The sequence below is a fragment of the Athalia rosae genome, chromosome 4 (genome assembly GCF_917208135.1).
Source record: "Athalia rosae chromosome 4, iyAthRosa1.1, whole genome shotgun sequence".
Taxonomy (NCBI): Eukaryota; Metazoa; Arthropoda; class Insecta; order Hymenoptera; family Athaliidae; genus Athalia; species Athalia rosae.
Genome location: NC_064029.1, coordinates 9,475,199 through 9,492,354, shown reverse-complemented (window position 1 = coordinate 9,492,354; position 17,156 = coordinate 9,475,199). Strand labels below are relative to the sequence as shown.

Below are 17,156 nucleotides of genomic sequence, written 5' to 3'. Positions count from 1 at the left end.
ATCTCCATTGTTCGCCGCATCAAGACTTCTTCCCGTCCCTCGTGTCTCTCTCCCGGTACACATACAGGTCATTGTCGAACGAACAATGCTCCCTCTTGTTCCCCGTGTATACGTAACGTACAAAACTACATCGCTATAGACCCGAACTCGTCGTTAATTGTTATTACGATGGAGAGAATTCAACGTATCAACGCGTCGCGTTAAGATTTTCATTACGAAATTCATTCGATCGGTAGTGATTGTATTGCATACGTCACGCGCACCGCGGACGGAGTACGATATGGGAAACAGAGTCTGTATTGTTAACCGAAGTCCGAAGTTAACTTTAATTTATACCAATATTAATATAACGACGCATGTATTATATGCACGCGCCATTGCTGGTATTACGTTCGAAATTAATTACAATACGGGCATTCTACTTCGATTAGGAAATAATAACACACGTACCACCTACATTACTGCGCAATATTGCTCTGCAGGTGAAGTCACCGAGAATAGAGTGACGACCGCCGCGAAGCTCGTGCGGCACGTACGGGGTAACTTACCACCCTATTGCGTGGGTGTAGGTATATGTATATACCTACCTATGCGGGTGAATATTATCCTCGTAGGTACGTATCTACGTACGTACGTACATACCGTAGTATACCGCATCTCAAATAATGCGAAAATATCGATTTTCTAAATAATATATGAATGCATAATACGAAGTTCAAAATTCAAACTTTACCAGGTTTCGATTTCACGTGTGTACGTATACGTATGTACGTATTTGTGTATAACAGACATTATATACCGTATACCTAACCCGACTGACATCGTACGAGTAAAACGTGGTGAAAAACTTCCCTTCACGATGTACTGCATAATATATTTCATCATGTATTATGCAGTGCGATAAACTTTCAAACGCGGAAGTTGAGTTAAAAAAAAAAAGAAATGAAAAAAAAACGACAAAAAATTACGAAACGCAAAAAAAAGAATAGTATAAAAATATACATATAATAACGTAGAAATTTTTTTTTTAATATCTAGACAATATAGATATAGTACAGTGCAATCTCTTCTCGCGAAGCAAGCGGTGCGGCATTATTAAATTGTTTTTTTCTAATCGATTGGGATACAGTGACATTCATTTTGATCGATATCAATTTTTTTCTTTCTTTTTGGTACAGCAGTCAATGAGATCCAAATGAATTACGTTTCGTTTGAAAATGAAATAATCGGGTATAGGTACACATAATTACGACCAGGTAATACAGGTCATCGTGTATAACATATCTACGTGTCAATCGCATGCAGCTAAATCCTAGTAATATACTAATATTAATAATAATAATAATAATAACCATAATAGTATTAACAACGATATATTTGAAACGTAAAAAAGTGTTCGAAAATTTTGTGTAAGCGATTGAAGCGCAAAGTGAGCAGGCATGATTATATTTCGTTCAGCTAATGCAGCCAAATGTAACGAATAAAATTTGTTCTTTTTTCTTTTCAATTCTAATGAAGACAGTAAAAACTGGCAAAAAATGATAAAATAAAAAATAAAACTCCACGGAGTCCGTTCGCTTTCAAAAGATCATAGCGAGATGCGATAGTCGTTAAATTTTTTTTTTTCTACTTTCTTTTTTGCAACAAGATTCACGCCTCGGTGTTGCGACTCTCGCTGCGCACAAATTCGATTAGAGTATCTCTTAATTTTTCATCGTAAAAAAAAAGAAAAAAAAAAACGAAAAAACTCACGGGGCGAGGGGTGGTTTTGAACGACGGGCGTTGGGAAATGAAAACCTTCACCTATAATTCACCTGAACAATCGTACGCGAAAGGGATTCCCAATCATTTATTCGGAGATATTCGCGTTATAATGAGTAGTATACTTATCGGTTGAAGCTCTTTCGTATATAACCGTACCTGGGTAACGTTGATGTTCGAGGGTTTCGCCTTCCTGGACGAAATGCTGACTGTGGAGCACGGTGGCATCGCTGGTGGCGTGAGAAGTCATTATCCTGAGGGAGAGAACGAGTCCCGCTTGGCTCCTCTCGGCGGGAAGATTGGTGACCTCCAGGATGCTCGGCGTGAGGCTGGTCGCGGATGCGAGAAGTAGTCGCGTTTCAGCGTCGAACACTTGGAGGACGTAGGTCGCCGTGTTCGGGTCGAAGTATTCGCTCTCCGCGCAGCTGACCCTTACAGTTGTTCGACTCTCCTCGCGAATGGTGCAGTTCTCGGGTGACGGCGGACGCGTCAGTCGTTCACCTGCTGGGTACGGTGATAATCTACCCTCAACTTATCGTCCAAATATTTCATTCAGAAGTATTAGGTAATACGGATTTTGCGAAACCGGATACACGTGTATATACAAATGCATCAGATATAATTCAACATCATAACGGGAGGGAGGCTGTTCGTTAGTTTGCATGCAAATATCATGGGGGGGGGGGGTGGGGGGGAGAAAATGAAACATTGAAATGAGTATACGAAATAACGAATAACAACCGAGTTCGCAAATTTGAAGAAAACAAAAAGAAGAGAAAAGAAAACTACCGCAGGTTGTTCGACGTGACTGCTGTGGTCGAACCTCCTAATTGTTATTCGAGACGATAACAATGATAAAATTGGAAAAATGGAGCGTATATTTTTACAACTTCGTTTAAAATAATAAAATATCGCGATTCTTTTTTTTTTAGTTTTTTTTTTTAATATACCCTATCACTTTATTCTTGCTTTATTTAATAACGGTATCGGGAGGAGCCGCCATTATCATACGGTGGACGCGGAGTATACCGCGGAGTAATGGAGGTTCGGCTTGCGGCCGGAGGTTCGAGATTTAGAAATGTTTACCCTGCATTGAATTTCAATACAGAACTAATGATATCTTCGTCCATTTCTCATTCCTCCGTTGTTTTTTTTTTTTTTTTTTCATTCTGCTTTTTAATCCGCACTCTTGAGTCCGTTACATCTCCCTACTCCATTAAGGTGGTGCGAAGGGGATCGTATAACGTTTTAATATTTACATTATCGACGTGCCGCAGCGGCGAATCGCGGGGTTTATTTGTTCTCTCGTTACATCGTAAATTAAAAAATTCCTCACTCTCCCGCTACTGCGTATATGCATTTTTACAGGCGAGCGGGAGGTCCGGGGTTCCCCGGCATCCGCACGCGGAAGGAGCGTATGGTTTTTATTATAAGCTTCCGTCGTGTCGCCGGAGATATGAGCTGTTGAAAAGTATTATAGTTCACGGTTGACCGAGGAAAGGCAGAGTTATCGCGCGCCTCGACCCCTGACCCCCTCGCGACGAGCTTCAAACATTTATTCGTTTATTCGGCTAGCTGGCTAGCCATGGGCACCTATCCTTTCGTACGTTTCCCTCTCGCTTCCTCCCTCGTTTCTCTCCTTTATCGATTGGCGAGCGCAACCTATTCGTTTGTATTCCGTGCGGGTTCAAATCTTTATTCCAAGCGGGTAAAACGATACAGTACAGGTATATTCCCGCACTCCGCGGCTATGCCGGAAAACAGGGTGGTGTACGGCTGCCGAGAGGGGTTCCAGGGTTCAACGAGCCTCGCATAATTTTTTCCTTCTCTTTCCTCTATTTTCTTTTTTTTTTTTTTTTTTTCTTCTAGTCCTGCGGTCGCTGAAACTACTGACCCAATCTTTGAAATCGCTCGTCGCATGCACGACTGTATACCTATGTGTGTACGTACGCGACGTTATTCATATCGCGGATAAATAAATTTCGAAAAAAAGTAAAACGAGTATTAAAACGTGGACCGATTGAAAAAAAAAAGAAAAATAGAAATAAGAAAAATGTAAAGAGATTAAAAATTTCTGAAGCTAAAGCATAAATCACTCGGTGTCTGGAAAAATCCTAGGAGCCACGATGCGCGAGCAGGTTTTTAATTATTTCTCCCGCGTACACCTCGTCATTTTATTATCCTGACGATATTCATTTTTCTTCACTTAATCAGTTTTCCATCTCTTTCTCCCTCTCTCTACACCGTCGGATTTTCATATTTCGTATAATTTTGATACGAATTCGTGGTTATAAATCATGTAAATACCACATATTTGCGTGTGACATGGTTTAGCAGTCTCTGGGGTCAATCGAACGCGGCTGGTTATTATATAGGTGCGACAGGGGTGTATTATATTACGGTATAGATTGATCGTTATCGTGTTTCGTTCGTCGTTCTTTTTTTCCTTCGGTTATATTTTAATCTCGTTTCTAATTTGTTTTTGAATATTTTACCAACGATATCGTTGTTGCGTGCGGGCGACTCTGTTTCGTTCGATAAAGTAGCTATTGGTGGAAAATTTAGAGCTTTGTGACATTACCACCTCGTTATAACGATAAGCCGGCTTTTCCACACACGCGCTGATGCCGCTGCCGCCGGTGGTGCCGGTGGTGCTCGCTGCGCTTCCGTGTTGCTGTTGCACTGAATCGCTGCAGAGTTGTTATACGTGGAAGCATGCCTTTATTAGGGCCATTGATACCGACTTGAGCTCATAAAACGGTGCTTAAATATCCACAGGCTATACTCTAAACCTCCAGCACTTTATACGCTCGTCTATACCGTACAGTGGCTCTGACAAAATCTGCTTCACGGATCCACAATAGTTTACATACAATATCCATCACGTAAACTTTGCGGGGGTTGGGGGGGATTTCTTAAATTTTCAACTAAGTAAAGCTAAAACGGGCAAACGAGTCGAGGTGAATAGGAAAAATTATCTGCATGGACGTTGAGCGACGCGCACGGATACCGCGGATAATTGCGTATGTATATGCGTATCGCAATTGTGACGTCTAATTTTATTCAATATAATTTGAATATGACGGACCCACGTGAATTCTACGATGCAAGGCCGTGCAGCGTAGCAAATAGTGCTTGAAATTAAATTAAATGTAATCAACGCACATAGTATGTATATAATGTAAGTATAGCATGTGTAGAGATGTGTGGAACATAACGCATAATAATAATAATAATAATAATAATAAACTCAGTCGCTGTTTTACGCGTTAGCTAGCAACGTTCAAAAATTAGAAAAAAAAAAAATTGTTCAAATAATCAAAGAAATGAAAAACTGTGTATTATATTTGTTTTCGGTCGATAACGGTCATTCGATTTCATTAGAACTCACCCGTTCGTCGTTCGGGGAGGTTCAGCGTGGTGGCTTTCAGTCGCACACGGTCGCTACGCCCCTTGGAATTGCTGGCGAACAGGGTTACGTGATAAGTGGAACCGGGGTCGAGTCCTCCTACGGAAAATATCGGCGTCTTGCTCGTGTAGTTGTAGACCAACGAGCCGGCCTTTAGCACGTCGTTCGCTACCTCGAGGTCCATCTCCAGCGTGAATTCCTGAGGAAGACCGCCGTCGAAACCCTCGCTGCATTCGACGTGGAGCGAGTCCGTCGTCTGGTTGAGTACGGAACAGTTGTGCGGATTGTCCGGACGTCCTACAAGCAAAATGCGGACGGGACGTTGCATGAAGATGAAGCGAATATCTTATTTCCCGAGGAAACAAACTCGCCCCGGCTCGCCGGCTCGCCGGCAGCGCGACGGTGTAGGTGGCTAGCTGGGAGGGCGGGAGGGCGGGAGGGCGGAAAGCCAGGGGGATAGGCGCCCGGTTCTACCTGATGTGCCTGAAAAATCGCATTACAACTTCGCCCCGCAAGCTTTTGCGGTCGGTGCAAACGTGCCGCGATTACCAAGCCACTGTTCTCCGCTATATGCATCTCACTCCGCAATTCAGCTGTCGTTGGTTATGGGCGCGCAGAGTCGGGTCGGTCGGACGACTATCTCCGGAGTGGTTCGCCCGGGGCTATTGCACGAGCCAACGGGAAATACGCGAAAGCTGATAAAAGCTGATTTCTATCGTCGGAAATCCGGTAAAGTCTGCGACCGTAGGCGTCCGCGGCAAGAGCGCGGTATAACAAACCGGACTAATTCCAACGTGTTCGACGGTATTTCGCGAGATGTTTTTCAGCACGGGGTTAGTTTTACGCGTAATATATCAGGTCGGATCGTCGCCTAATTGCGAGTAAACGCTTAGCGCCGAGCGATCGTGAAAAAGTTTTTTATATCCTACCACGTCGTCTTACACATTATATACGACGGAATTCAATGACGAAACCAAAAGACCTCGAGCCTTCCACGTGCGACGTACATCTTACGAAAATTCACCCTTACCTCGATAGCGAGTCGAATCAATCGCGATGAAGCGATCCGAGGGCGAACCCTTTACACCCCGTTAGCGCGACGTTTGCGCCCGAAAATATCTCCGATTTGAAAGAAAAAAAAAAAAAATAAAAAAAAAATATGGAGAGGAAGTAAACATAAATCCTGTACAACCCCAGCGGTATTTATCCCGCGGAGGCAAAGGTCTGACACGACCCGAAAGAGGGCTGAGTTTATTATTTATTTTCACCCTTCCGTCACATTTATTTCTCCTACGCGTTCCTCCTGTGACGCCGCTGAATCGCGAAGGGTTCGAGGATTGATAAATATTGTTGTCGCACTCACCGGCCGGAACGATCGTGTAGACGCAGGGTTCCAATTGCATTCCTTGATCGTTTGTCCCCGAACAAAGAAGACTCCCGTAGTCGAGTTCGGTCATGGGGGTGTACGATGCCACGGATCTTGCTCTGTCGGAGCTCACGTGAGCTTGAGCAATATCCACGGCTTCCATACTGCTGTTGAACTTCCAAGTGAAGGAAACGTTCGCCGGGTTAGCCTCGAGCTCGCATATTATCTTCACGGTCTCTTGCCTCCCGACACCGTAAACCTTCGTTTGACCCGGTCTGCAGACCGGAGCGACTGAAAATCGTCAAATAATTACGGTGATCGTCAATTGTTCTCCAACGGTGCGTCGTCGCCGCTGTGATTTTTTTGTATTGTTTTTTTTTTTTTTTTTTGTTTTTTTCTACAACTCACATTTGATGTCCAAACTCAAAGAGTTGCTAGTACCGTCACCTTCATGGTTGCTACCTACGCACGTGTAATTTCCAGCCCTGCTACGCGTCACACTTTGCAGCACCAGACTCTGGTTGCTGACTATTGTACCGGCGCTTGCGTTGTGGTACAAAGGCTTGCCCTGAACAGAGAATTCCCGTTCAAAATGCGTCAATCAAATTCTTTCGAGGTCATCGACCAAAAGTTATTACTTCTACGTTTGTGCGATTTAAAAATCACGGGAAACCGTAAAATACGGGCGAATGTGACACCGCGATACCTCGACGATGACACGAAACAGCGAATCGTTTGATATTCGTACGTCGCGTTGAATCGTCACTTTTTCACTCGACAATGACAGATACATCGAACCCCGCAATCGTTCGAATAAACTGTTGTTTTCCGACTTACATCGTGACGCCAGGATACTTTGGAGACCCACGGATTGGATTTAATGTTGCATTCGAAGTAGACGTCGATTCCCTCTCTTATTGCACTCGCGTTCAAATTGCTTCCAAGTTCCAAAGTTACAACAGGCTCATCTGTAATTAGAGTTGGAGTTTTAACGGTTGCGAGGAACGCTCGGTTATGGTAATACCGGCTTCCGGTCGATGGATTGAAAGGGATTGAATTTGTTTGCGTGTAAACTATGCGGTGGGAAGTTACACGGAATCCGATCGTTTGAAAAACGGGGCGTCGAATTCGAATGATCAAAATATGGGAGCGCTAAAATTTCGTCACGCTGATCATCTATCCAGCTGTTACGGAATGAAAATAAATAAGACGAGACACGCGGGGGTCGCAGAAAACCAGAGCGTGGGAAGATATTCTCAGTTTTAAAAAGGCGATTGAAAAAAAGCATGAAACCTCAAATTGGATGATCGAGTGTGTTTGATTCTTACGGTGAATGTCGAGTTTCCAGCCATCTTCCATGGTCGAATGTGGGATCGCAGGGACGCTACCTCTGCAGGATAGAAATCTTCCGGCATCCTCTATGCTCGGTTTAAAGGTCAAAACACTCGTGGTCGTGTTACCGTCGGGGCTGACCTATTAAACCGCGTATGAGCGTGAAAAATAAACTTTATTAGTCGGAGGGACAGGAAAAAAAGCGATAACTCCGTCGCCACGTCATAAAAGTATACGGTTAGCTGATCCGTAACGTAACTCGAGGAGTATCGGATTTTTTCCTCGTTTTACTTTTGATACGGTGTTCCACTTCTCCACTCCTCACTCCGTCTGTTTGTTTATTTATTTTTTTCGCCGAGCCATTGGCCAAACTTTTGTCGCTTGTCTTTGAACGGTCATCAATATTTGGGATACGGTAGAGCGGCTACGGAACAAGAAACACTATCGAGAGTCCCCCTTCTCGCAGTTCTTCGAAACAACTCTTTGATCTATTATAGAAAAACGAAGAACGGCCGAAAAAGAGAAGAGACAAACGTTCGGCGAAGACCCTTCAGCCCTGAATCTGGAGAGAGACCGGGGGGTGGGGGGGAAAAAAAAAAGAAGTTGGTTTACCGTTTGCCTCGCGTTTCTCAGACGAACGCTCCCTTTGGACCAAGTCACTTCTGGCGTCGGCCTAGCGCCGACAACTTCGCACACAATTTCGTAAGTGGTTCCGGCACTGAGCGCACGATTTTCACCCTGTAACCGCACCCAGAGAGGCCTCACTGAAAAACGTGAAAATTCACACGCGATTTACACCTCTTAATTGTTCGAAAATTCGTTCGTCGGTCGGTTGAGATTTTTCTCTATTATCTATCGGCGATCATGCTTACGATTCATGTTCAGGGCCACCGTCCCGACGATGGGGTTGACCATGTTATTGTTCGACGCTTGACACGTCAGTGTGGCGAGAAGATGTTTTCGCTCCAACTTCTCCAATCGGAGAACATTACGGACACTTCGGTTACCCACAGTTTCGAAAGTGTCGTCCAACAGAACGCTCTCGTCCCACCAAGTTACTCGGGGCTGCGGACGACCTGCGATATCATAACGACGACGATTGATCAACAAAATTGGACGATTGATTTCGAATTAGGTGAAATGTCGCGAATTCGTCAAGAGAATGTATAATCGTCACCTCCGGTCGCCACGCAGGTGATGTTGACCGAGGCACCCTCGCTGTACGGTCCAAGAATGTAATCCTGAATGTGAGTATCCCCGTCTTCGTCCAGTATGCTCAATCGTTCGGGGGGAACTGTAACGGAAATTTATCGATAAATTTTGTTCCTGTCTATAAATCTAAGCGGACCGTAATATATTCCGTCGGTGCTGCTGCCGCTGCTGGAGTTTTCGGTGATTCGGATGTACACCTATAAAGCTATTGAGAAAGTGGTGGGAGCGCTCTCCCGGCGACGTGTATACATATATGTATGTGCACATAGCCGTAAAACGGGTATGTATCAGCGCGTATATACGGCGTGTACGCGGAAACAACGGAAAAGGTAAAAAGACGAATTAATTTAAAACAACTACGCGGCGACAGAGTGGGAGACGAAAAAATTCAATTCAGCTGTTCGCTAATTACTTTGAAAAGCTCATTTTGAAGCGTAATGCGAGAACGAACGGACAGGTAACGTTATGTGTGAGAAAATGAACGACGGAAACGAACGGTTTTTCAATATAAACGGAAGGCGGTCGAAGAAGAAGAAAAAAGAAACTCGCCGTTTTTTGCTAAATCTCCAACACTCCGACTCTGCTTGAGATTTTTTTCTTGGAAATAGTCGAATACCCGCAGCGGGAAAACACAATTGAAGAGAGAATGATTCGACCGAATTTCACGTGCGCGGTTCCGAGCTTTTATAAATCCCGGGGCTTGTACGCGGTGAATCCGGTGGCTTGCGATTTTTCTTGTAAAATGGAAACGGCGGATTCTCAGGGACCAAAGTGAAACGTTATCGGAGGTTCGTGGGGGTATCTTTGAATGGAGGAATAGGGGCGCCTGCAGAACACGCCGAGGTGATCGAAGGGGCATCCGCTTCCTGGCGTACAAATAAATCCGGAAAGTAGATGTAGCTACTCAACATTTCAATAGACACGTGACTCGGGGCGGGGGATTAAGGTCGGACGCAAAACCATCGCGGCTTGAACCTCAACTTGATAAATTTTCGCGCTTCTGGAGAGCGGTTCGATTTTTTTTACACAAATTGCTGACGTCGGAAATGACGATATTTTTGAGAAGAAAAAAAAGACGAGAAACTTACTTATCACCGTCAGGTTGACTTTGCTGTTTCTCGTCGGCGATTGTTTGAAATCTACTCTACACCGGTAGAGACCGGTGTCCTTTTCGGTGATGGATTCGAGTTTGAGCTTCGCTGGCCTTTCCGAATGTTTGAAGAAAGCTCTGCCCGCCAGTCCCGGATCCTGCCAATGCGTCGCTTGTTGTAAAATTGATCCGCGAGAATCGAAGCTGAAACAAAAAAAAAATAAAAAGATAAAAACACAGGTCATCGTCGGTTATTTTTCTCATTTCTCCCCGTTTTTCTGTCTCGAGAATTCACGAAGATTACCTGCGTGTATATATATATATATATATATATCGCGCAAGTTGCAAGATGAGCTTCTTACCCCGAGTGATATTAAACCGATGAAATCCCCCAGAATTCTGAAATTGGCAAAGGCTTTACCCCGCGGATTTTATCGCTTTGATCATCAACAGATTGAGGCATCGTATTCGGATTTGAATGGGTAACGCGCGAGGGTAGAGGCTTATTTTTGAGGTTTAGAAAATTTTTCGATTAAGCATAATTCCGTATCTTCAACTTATTTCGCGCGTCTCGTTCCAGTCACCCCAGAATAATATATCCCATATATATATATATATATCTGTACGTGCATAACGTCCTCGCGATTTTCTTTCGTCTCTGTACAATCACGCCCGTCTGACTTTTTACGCAGGAAACTCCCTCAACGACTTCTGCAGCGGCTACGACAGGGGGGGGGGGGGTGGGGTGGGTGAAAACTCACCCTCCCTTCTCTTTCCCCCACGTAATTCCGATTCCCCGCGTGCTCTTTGAATCGCGCTGAGATTAGTCTACGTCATCTTTTGTTCTTACGAACGTACGTTGTAATACACGTGAGCTCTAAATGCGTGACGAGCACCCAGCTTATTGTTATAGTTATGTATTTGAACATCATCGTCGTCGTCGTCATCTCGTAGAGCGCCCCATTACAAACCTGTATATTGGAGTATCCGAGCCCTCTTTGTACCAGATGACGAGGTGGAGTCTGTCGCCAGAAATGGGAGGTTCGACGTCGCAAGGAAGTTGGGCCAGTCCGCCGGCGACCGCCTGGGCGTCGTTCATTGTTACTGTAATCAGAAAACGTGCGAAAAAATGAGTCGATGAAATTCATCGTGTAGCGATTGATCGATTTTTCTCCCCTTCCGTCAACGGAACGGAACGGAAAGAGGTGTGCCGTTCCGTAGAGATCAAACTTTGGTTTTCTGCGAACGGTGTACATATACATATGTACATACATATATATATGTACACATACCACTCGCATGTACAGGGAACGGCTAATTACGCGAACGTGTTTACCGGTAAATTAATTACATCAACGGTAACGCTACTTGACTCGGGGTATTGTGGCGGTGCACAAACAACTCGGAGCCATGACACACCTGGGGCGATTTCGATGAATGGGCGAATTACCGAAGGCATATGGGTTATGCTAGGCGGTGTTCATTCGTACACGCTACCGGTTACTTCGACCTACACGCGAATAAAGTACCTCCACTCTCTTTCTCACGACCACGCGTGCACACTCGCGTAATGACGCTGCGTGAAACCACGACGATTCCCGCGTCGAGAATTAGCGAAAGAAAGACGGTTCGGTGGTACTTTTCATGCCTAAACCACCGCGTATGTGCGGACCATATGTCAAAGTCGGATAGCAAAGAAGGTGGGTAGGTAGGTAGGTAGGTAGGTAGGTAGGTAAGTAACCATGAAAGCGCGCAGCGTTTCGAACCGAAATACTCCGGCTGCGGAAGCGGGCCTGGGCATTATGGAAAATTGAATCCTCGGCACAATGCGAGGAGGGGACAAAGCACGCGTGTATTGTTAGGTAGGAACGAGGAGTCGCTGCTGCTTTCCCCGTGGCGGCGGGTGCCATACCGCCGATGCCGATGCCGGAGTTTGCACCGGGATTCACCCCCACGCGCTCGAACACCCCACGGTCTATCTCGAGTGTATTTAGTCCCCGGACACGCTAACGCCGCCGTTGATCCGTACGCGAGTGGAGAGTGGAGAGAGCGATCGCTCGCGCGTCTACGTCGATCCGCGGTACAGCCGACGACGCTGTTCGCATTTCTTCGCCCCGCGACGGCTCGACGACGGAGCCGTTGGGTTTGCCGAGCGACGATATCCCTACTCGGAAAATTCAACGATCGGAGTATGAATCTCAAGGAGGCCGGCTCATCGGTATTATCGAATAAAGTGATTCCGTGTGTACCGAGCGAAATTGTTTCACTCGAACGTTTTGAAGAGGTATAACGGAGATTCCGGGAATAAAACATTTATCTACCGCGGGAATATAACCACCCAACGATATACGTATATATCTCGCATACCACATTCTCCGATAGATTCTCGAGAGTTTCGAGGACGCGTACGTACGTTCGACGTTTTTATTCGCGTGGAAAATTTTTACGACTCGTAGACGTACCGGGTGAAATTTAATCGGCAATTAGATTCACTCGCTGATAATTCGATCGGGTATAGGAGGACCATCGCTTTCGAAACAAATCGTTCGACTATTTTTCCAGCGTTGATTTTCTTCTATCTATTTCTCTTCGTCTTCCGTCGCGTCGAATGGGTGGAACAAGGATCGCGTTGAAACGGATCACTCTGTACCAATGAATATATGTATATATACATACATATATGTATAATGCGTGCGAGGTATTCAAGTTCGTATGGATATGAGCGGGCGAGAGGGTCCCTCTTGTTTCGCTTGCCGGTCCTCATCGTGTCTCCCGTACGTGTCCTGGCTCGAATACCTGAGAGAGGGACGCGAGGTCGTGCGAACGCCCAGCTATAAACTAGAGTCCCGCTCAGCGTCGGGTTCTTCGTTCCGTGTGTTTAATATCCCGCGTGTACGGTAGCCGCGAGAACAGCGAAATACGAGGAGGAGATGGGCGTGCGTAATAATCAAAGCATCGCCAAACGGTTGCGAAGAGGGTGTGTAAGAGAGAAGGAAAAACTTAACGAATACCTTACACGTACATCTTTATGCACGGAGTACGACGTTCCTATAGGATTATGTACATATTTAGTCACAGCGAATCGTCCGCAGCGATAAATTTGTCACGTAATTCGCGTGTCCCTCGGTTATCGTAATGCGGATATTCGAAGGGAGTTCACGCTTTGATTAAATGCGATTGTATACACTGTACCGGGAAGTGTTTTTTGTACTTCTGTCGATATCTCGTCGGTGTACAAAGAGGCGTCATTCGATTCGATAAGAGGAAGGTAATGAATCCGAGCGTTTTTTTCGTTTCTCTAAAAGTCCGCAAAGATTCGGACCGGGTAGCTGACGATTATTTACGATTGCCTCGGGAATATGGAATTCGTAGATGACGATCGGGCGCTCGGTGGTCTCCGAACTCCGAGACGTTTCGTCGCAGGTAGAGGTACATAAAAATTTCTCCGGGAGTATCGGGAGGTCCGGAGCCACTTGGAGATAACTTGAATTTTATTAGCATTAATGGGTACCTCGTCGGCGGTAAGGGGCATCCGGACCGTTCGCGTGCGGTCTCCGCTTCGAGATGATTAAAAAAACGTCAATCTTTGATGTCGGATCTCGGACGAAAGGACCGACCCGGGGGTTCAAAGCTGTACGCCGTGGATGGATAAGCATCAAATTAGGACGAGGCTAATGAAATTAGTCGTAAGCCTAACCAGCGCTGGCGCGTCGAATTGTCCGTCTCAACGGATTCGAACTTCACTCTCGACGGTGAACGGCGAGCGCGTGTGCGTACGTAGGTGCCATCCATCTGTCAAAACGTTTCCCGGTGTGGCTACCGACATCGCGGGCCCGGGGAGACGAACCGCGGTAAACGGAGAGTCGGTCTATATAGCTACCGGTTGTAAAATGTAGAAACTGAAACGGTGGGCGGCCAACTTCACTTCCTAAGCCGCACGGAGTTTATTTACGAGGGGTAGCCCACCGGCAGCGTCCTCCCCGAGGACAAATAAGGTTTCCAACTTCCCTATGGAGACGCTCGAACATCTCTCATCGGAAGCACGCACGCCGCCAAATTGGCGGAAGATGTATGTAAATTGCGAGTGATGCGCGTCCCTTCGACTACCGCTGATCCGTCGTCTCTGTACCGTCGTTAAATATATACATATATGTATATACGAATGGGAGAAAAAAAAAGTGGAATAGAAAAAGGAGTAATTGAACGGCGGGGAGGTAATCATGGAACCCGGCGTTCATCGGAGTAAATAATAGAAGCCCCGTTATGGACGAAGTTGTAGGTACGACGAAGGTATTCATCGGGCGTAGCGGAGTCTGAAATTCGCTGCAACAACCCTCTCCGCGGGGTATACAAGCGCGGGCGCGGGTGGATCCCGGTAGAGCGTCGAAGTTGCGTTTTCCCGTCTCTTAATTACCCTCGTCACGAGTATGACGTGGTCATGACGAGCCGGGGCTCGGTGAAATTTGTTGCCAAGTCTGTGCGGCCGGAGAGAATTTTTCCTGCGGTGCGGTAGTCGTCGTCGCCGTCGCGGAGTATTACATGTATCCGCACGGGCCCGCGGCGGGGCGTTCGCGTACCCCTACCGAAAAAAAACGAGAAGTGTAAAGACTCGCACGCACCGCGAGCCGAACGACACTGCACTCGATTTAATTGGAACGCGTCGCGACGTCGACGAGTAGAAGAGCGTGAGAGGGGTGGGATCAAGGACGCTGCGGGATGAGTACGATTTTAAGAGTGGAAGAGGGGGAGGACGCGCGTAACGCGCGGGGATAAAAATTTCCCGCCTCCCCCCCGTTTCCCCCCTGGAACGTGGGCCGACACCGCCGACTATCTCCTTGAAAAACGACGAGCCCCCTTCACCTAACAAGGAACCGGTCGCGCTACGCGCTGTCCTCTCCCCGCATCCTTTTTCTCGCGCGACAAAGCCCCCTCGCTGATGTTGACGCTTTTCGCCCCGACAACGGGTATGCATATATATATTCCCTGGGTTTGTATTTCCCTTTTTTTTTTTTTTTTTTTTTTTTTCGAATTCTTTTTCAAGTTGGAAATATTCAAATTCAACGCCCAGGGGCCGTTCACCGCGGTGCCCGAGTGTACAGTTGCAGCGGGGAATTAATCACCGTTGAATTATCAGGAAAAAAGGGAGGCGAGCTTTCATCCTCCGCTCGCGGCTGGAACCCCCTTTACACTTCCGGCGTATCGAGATTCAATTTAACAAAAGCCGCTGCCGCCAGTTATCAATTTTTGTTCAACGAAGTTACCGGTACAACGGCACTAGCTCGTTAGAAAATTGCTATCCATGATCTATGATGAAATACGGTGAAACTGAAAAAGGAAAAAACATCGCAACCTTTCAATTTCACACCTAGCTTATTCCAGGATTCAATTTACCCCGGAGGGGGGGGGGGGGGGGGGGAGGGGGGGGAGGTAATCTAATCACGAGCTTTTTCGAATTCGGGCCGTTGCTATTCGATCGAAAATGAAAGAGAAATAAAAAATTGCAGTCCCGCCCGGAGGCGGGTATACGTAATTATCATAATGGCGACCGTGGTGCCGAAATAATAACAATCCCCGCAAAGTTCGATTCAGCGACGCGTCGATCGGGGTTGATTATTCAATATTTACCTGCAACGCGGCGCGCGTATGCGCCGGGGGGGGGGGGGGGTTAGCGACTGTACACTTTATTCGGAGTCGATGACGTTTTGTTCGAGAATTGCCGCTCGAGGACGATAAAGTTCCGGCGTTACGGAGTGTCGGTGGACGACGGTGGTGCGGTGCCGGTGCAGCGAGTCGTTGGGTACTTTTTGGTATTTCGATATACCGGCGGAATGCGGCACACGGTGGACCTTTTCTCGGTGGCAAACTGCCTGCACGTGGCCCTCGTATGAAAAGAGACCCACATAATTATTCCATCGGGTTGTTCGGGCTGGCCGAGTGCCGCGCGGAACTCGATACCACCCTTTATGAATACATACATACATATATGTACGCTGCACGCATTCAAAGTACACGGGCGTATACGCGTTCCTACCCTAATCCGCACAGCCTTTGTGACGCTGGTGTAAACGGCAGCCCGTTTTCAAGATCCATTCGAGAGGCAGCGGTCCGCCCCAATCGTCTTTTTACCCACGCACACCCTCCGAACTGCGGATCGAAACCGAACGAGCGAAATTATTGTACATCCTGTTTGCACTTTGGTCAATGGGACAAACCAAACGTTACAAAGTTAGCGAGGAAACCGAGGGGTTCGCTGCGTCCCTCCTGTGGTCAGTTCCGTCTTGCGCGTATTTCATTATTTAATCAAACTGTTTCCAAGGATAAAAATTTGGAGAAATGACAACGATCGGGGAACAGGGTGCAACGTATTTTTTTTCTCCTTTCATAATCCCCTCGGGGGGGGGGGGGGGGGGGGGGGGAACGGCCGCGGTTGTGTACGGGGTGAAATTAATTTTCCTCGAGAGAATCAATCGGGGGAGGTCTTTGCAATTAATCCAGACAATGATGTATCGATCGGGTCGGTATTAAACGCCGAGGTGTTCGTTATATTTCCTCCGTAGAAACTGACGCACGCGACGCCGGATGATAACCATCTATAGTTGTTCGCTCGGTGGCGCGCGGTAGTACGACGGCTCTTCACTCATCGGGTTGTTATAACACGCGAATGATATTTCAAACTCCGTTAGAAAAATATTGACAAAAAATATTTCACCCCAGTTATAGTTCTAGGTACTATGGGGGCGGCTTTATAGTCGGCTGTCTCGAGGTATTCCGCGCGGTGTGCGAGGAATACGCCGGTTATATATATATATATATATATATATATATCTGTACAGGCGGAAAACGGGGCGGAACGCGTAAACAGAAATCCATCAAATCGAGGTGGAAGCGGTAAGAGGAAATTCTATTGCCGTGAGAGAGCAAAAACAATCGGGAGATCTACTCGAAAAAATACGAGGGATGATGATGCCTCGCTCGCGAATCGTACG

At 46.5% G+C, this 17,156-nt stretch overlaps 1 protein-coding gene across 6 annotated transcripts in view; it reads right to left on the bottom strand.

The window, feature by feature from the left end:
* Positions 1–17,156, bottom strand: part of LOC105684488 (nephrin-like) — a 58,365-nt gene that overhangs the window by 4,076 nt on the left and 37,133 nt on the right. For 3 of the 6 annotated variants that reach the window (XM_020851432.2, XM_020851436.2, XM_020851435.2), the window contains exons 3-13: positions 11,142–11,274; positions 10,169–10,374; positions 9,046–9,162; positions 8,741–8,944; positions 8,481–8,632; positions 7,865–8,009; positions 7,374–7,504; positions 6,945–7,104; positions 6,534–6,827; positions 5,153–5,467; positions 1,921–2,265 (exon numbers count right to left, since the gene is read on the bottom strand). In XM_020851432.2, coding sequence (XP_020707091.2) covers positions 1,921–2,265; positions 5,153–5,467; positions 6,534–6,827; positions 6,945–7,104; positions 7,374–7,504; positions 7,865–8,009; positions 8,481–8,632; positions 8,741–8,944; positions 9,046–9,162; positions 10,169–10,374; positions 11,142–11,274 — 2,202 coding nt within the window. The remainder of the gene's footprint in view (positions 1–1,920; positions 2,266–5,152; positions 5,468–6,533; positions 6,828–6,944; positions 7,105–7,373; positions 7,505–7,864; positions 8,010–8,480; positions 8,633–8,740; positions 8,945–9,045; positions 9,163–10,168; positions 10,375–11,141; positions 11,275–17,156) is intronic. The other 3 variants (XM_020851434.2, XM_012397864.3, XM_020851438.2) reach the window with 2 other exon arrangements.